This window comes from Camponotus vicinus, unplaced genomic scaffold (genome assembly GCF_025532165.1).
Source record: "Camponotus vicinus isolate PSW18456_S1 unplaced genomic scaffold, iyCamVici1.0 SCAF_2, whole genome shotgun sequence".
NCBI lineage: Eukaryota > Metazoa > Arthropoda > Insecta > Hymenoptera > Formicidae > Camponotus > Camponotus vicinus.
The window spans coordinates 21,587,340-21,591,667 of NW_028141956.1; the positions used below are offsets into that span (position 1 = coordinate 21,587,340).

The 4,328-nt window shown below is 27.7% G+C and overlaps 1 protein-coding gene across 1 annotated transcript; it reads right to left on the reverse strand.

Annotated features, from left to right (window-relative positions):
* Positions 1 to 1,667: 1,667 nt before the first annotated feature.
* On the reverse strand, positions 1,668 to 3,980 carry LOC145967377 (uncharacterized). The gene is made up of 7 exons (XM_083092228.1): positions 3,839 to 3,980; positions 3,284 to 3,419; positions 3,093 to 3,212; positions 2,806 to 3,018; positions 2,533 to 2,704; positions 2,267 to 2,349; positions 1,668 to 2,081 (listed from the first exon to the last, which is right to left on the reverse strand). Exons 1-7 carry the CDS (start codon positions 3,851 to 3,853, stop codon positions 1,846 to 1,848), a joined length of 975 nt encoding a protein of 324 aa, XP_082948354.1. The 5' UTR covers positions 3,854 to 3,980; the 3' UTR covers positions 1,668 to 1,845.
* Positions 3,981 to 4,328: the final 348 nt, after the last annotated feature.

Sequence of the window (4,328 nt, forward strand, 5' to 3'; positions counted from 1 at the left end):
CAACGATACTACGAATGGCAAAGAGAATGCTTAAAAATAATAAATTTAAAAAGGCGAGAGAAGAATAAAAAACGTCAAATGATTTGTATAGCAGTGATTCATGAGTTGGAAAAAATGAAGAAAAGACAATATACCAAAAAACGTTATTGGGTTGCACCGTTATTTAAAAATAGAAAAATGCATGGTTTTTACCATGCAATATTTCCTAATATTATTTTGGAAGACAGCACATTTAGAAATTATTTTAGAATGACTGCTACACAGTTAGAAGAATTGCTACAAATAGTAGGACCTTCTTTGAGTAAACAGATAACTCCCTTTCGTGAGCCAATATCCGCTCCTGAACGTTTGTGTTTAACATTAAGGTATGTTGTTATTAATTATAATATTATTATATTATTACATTGAGTGCCATCGCTAATGACTGAGACAGATCTTTCTGTTGAAGCTCGACATTCAATATGTTAACAATCTGTTTATTATTACTTGCATTTTAAATATATTACATTTTACAGATATTTAGCTGCTGGTGATTCTATGAAATCAATATCATATCAATATCTAATTGGTGTAACAACAGTTTCTAACATTATTAGCGATACATGTAATGTCATTTGGAATTGTATTCACGAGGAAGTCCTTCCATCTACTTTGAGTGAAGGAGATTGGTTACGCATAGCAGATGAATTTGAGGAAAAATGGAACTTTCCTCATTGCATAGGTGCTATTGATGGAAAGCATGTAGTAATACAAGTAAAATCAGTAAAATGATTATTTCCTAAATCTCATTATTAACATTATTTTTTAATTGATAACAATTTTTGTAATACTTTTTTTCAGTGTCCTAATAACGCAGGTTCTTCATATTATAATTACAAGAATTCTCACAGCATAGTACTTCTGGCAATATGTAATGCAAATTATATGTTTACTTTTGTGGACATTGGAGCATATGGTCGACGTAGTGATGGTGGCATTTTTCGATCTTCTTTAATGGGACAAAAATTTCATAATGAGGAAATGAATTTACCAGAACCACAAGCTATATTAGCTGATGAAATACCTCTACCATTCGTAATCGTGGGTGATGAAGCTTTTCCTTTATCAGAATATTTACTTCGACCGTATCCTGGAAGAGGAGGTTTAAGTCAAGAACGAAAAATCTACAACTATCGACTGAGTAGAGCAAGAAGAATGATCGAAAGTTCTTTTGGAATTGTATGTAGCCAATGGCGGATATTAAGGCGTCCCATTGACACTACAGTTGATACATGTATGAAAATTGTTCAGGCCATTATCTGTTTACACAATTGGCTGCGAATTAAAGATATTGATCATAACGAATATATACCATCCAATCTAATTGATCAAGACAATTCATACAGTTTTATATCTGATACTTTGAGCTCAGATATAACTGATGAAGGTGCTTTGCGAAATATAACTCAATGTGGTTCTAATTTAGGTTCACGTAAAGCCATGATGATAAGAGATACATTTTGTCACTATTTTAATAGCGAAGGAGCAGTTCCCTGGCAATTCGAGCACTGTTAAAATATTAAGAATAAAGAAATAAAATAATTAATAATGTCAATAAGTATTAATTGTGTAAATAAGTATTAATTGCGTAAATAGGTATTAATATATAAATAAATATTAAGTATAAGTTAATTATATTGAATCTTTTATTTGTAATCTTTTATTTGTAACTTTTTAATAAAAAATTTTACATTATTAGGAACATTATTATAAAGAACATTATTATATTACTTTATTCAATAAAATGTAGCAAACAAAACAATAGTTGTGATAATTTAGTTTCATAATAACAGTTAGAATTTGATTTTATATACTATTTTCTTTTAGCATATCATATGACAACTGTAAGTGTCTTTGAAATGCTTCCTGTTTTTGCTCTTCGGATAAACGACGAATTCGAGACCCCAACAAATTTAAAAAAGAGTCGATGTCATCAGGCTGAGGTGGAGGCGGTAAAATAATTTCATCGTTGGAAGTATCGCACAAAGCATTAGCAATTCTCTCAATAGCACTGTTTTCTTTGAGATTATCTGTTTTTTTAGCTGTAAAGTAATAAAGATTAATAATTATATATATATATATATATATATATATATGTGCGTGTGCGTATAATGTATTGTATGTGTATATAATAGATTACAATAGGTAAATCACATTTATAAATATTTTTTTCAATCTCAATCATATATAAAAGACAAATATAAATTTTCATATAAATGTTATATACCTGACCGAACATTCCTAGTTTCTTCTGATGACTGATCCGAATCATTGAACGATGCTCTTGTTCTAGGAATATTTGATGCTGTGCTAAAATGTATCAATGAATAATTAAATATGTATATAATTTATTAGGTACACATATATAAATTTTTTAAATTTCATAATTCAAATTTAATTTGAATATTCTTTAATAATATCAAAATTAATAGAAAATTTTAAATATTTGTTTTACATATGCACTCTTTTAATAAATACGAAAGCAAAACTTACGTTTTGACCAAACAAGAGTCACGCAAAAATTCCATATTATTATAATGTTGCCACAAGCGAGTAGTATTTGGTGTTGCAGATCCACTTGCCTTTTGTTCAGATTGAATAATTTTACGATAAGTATCATGTAAAGATTTAAATTTATTTTTAGCTGTTTCTGGACTAATTACACCTAAAAAAATGTAATGACATCTTAGATATAAAATGTTAAAAAAACATTGGAAGAAATATATAAAGCTTTTTAAAAAACAAGACTCTCTTTTTTATTTTTACCATTTAATGCGTCAGAAACTTCCTGCCACAATTTATTTCTTTCTTTCGGATTTCTTTGTCTAATATCTAATTGGAAATTCCATAACGCTTCTCGTTTTTGTACTTCCAGAATCAACAGCTCTTCTTCGTCGAATGACAAACCTGTTTTGAATTTTCTTTTTGGTTCTGGAATATTGGTTGTCATTGGGAGCTTCCTTTTTAAATGTTGATTATCTGCAAAAATAAAATAAAATTATATATTTAATATTACATCTTATTTTTAAGTGATTACAATTTATATTTCTTACTTGACAAATTTTCCTTATTAGAATTATTATATAAATTTTTTTTATTGTTTTCTTTTGCCTCTATTACTACTATTTCATCATTCTCAATTAAACTTTTTCTTATTATGTTTTGTCCGTCATCTGTAACAAAGCGTCATATAGAAATAATTTGCATAATCCTCAGGCACTGTCATTATGATTGTTATATGTACCTGTCATTGGATAAAAGTATAATGTTGAATTATCAACATAATATTTAGAATATCCTTCTAAGCAAGGATGAGTATTAATATTTTCAATGGGAATGACCATTTCGCAAAGCCCACATGTTTGCACCATTTCAAATTCCTATTGAATATTAAAATATAATAGATATTATTTTATACACTTTATTATTACAAGTAAATTACAATATTACATGTTCTGATGTTAATAGTTAAAATAAGAAATTTTTGGACATAATGTTTGGAAGTAATTTATATGATTAGGTTAGGTCTTTGGAATTATAACTCAAATTAAACTATTATAAATATTGCTATTTAATATTCATGATTTACATAAAAGTTAGTAGATCAATTCATATATCAATTCATAGATCAATTAAATATTTATTTCATTAAAAATGTATTTTGAATTTTCTATTCATTTAAAAAAAAATACTTAACTGATTACGTCGTGAAATTATCATAAATATATTCATGCAAATTTATTGTTATTATTAAAATGTAATGAGTAATAAATAAATAAATAATAACAATATTACTTACGTTTTCTACAGACATTTTTGAGGCACTGCTTGACGCTTGAAGCTGAACAAATCCAGCTTTTTTCTTTTGACGCTAGCGTCCAAAAAGAGGTCACGTGATCGACTAGACGCTAGCGTCAGATAGGTAATGAAATCGCAGCCTAACGCTTTAGCGGATATTACTAGATTTATATCTAACGCATATATGGGGAAATTTCCGTGGTAACATACTGGCGGCTTGACAAGGAGAGATTATTGCTCTGTCTTTGTCTCTTGCATTTCATATATATGTAATGCCTGTGTTGGTACAAATACCAATATATTGTGTACACAGATGACTATTGAAAGATAATGGCGGATAAGAATTGACAAGAATCGGCTATTATCCTTGTTCCTACTAGTAACTATAATCATAGTTTTATAAACCAATAATAATATTTTTTCAATTATATCGATATATAAACATATAAATATATATATACTGGTACATAAATATTAGTAATATAAAATAT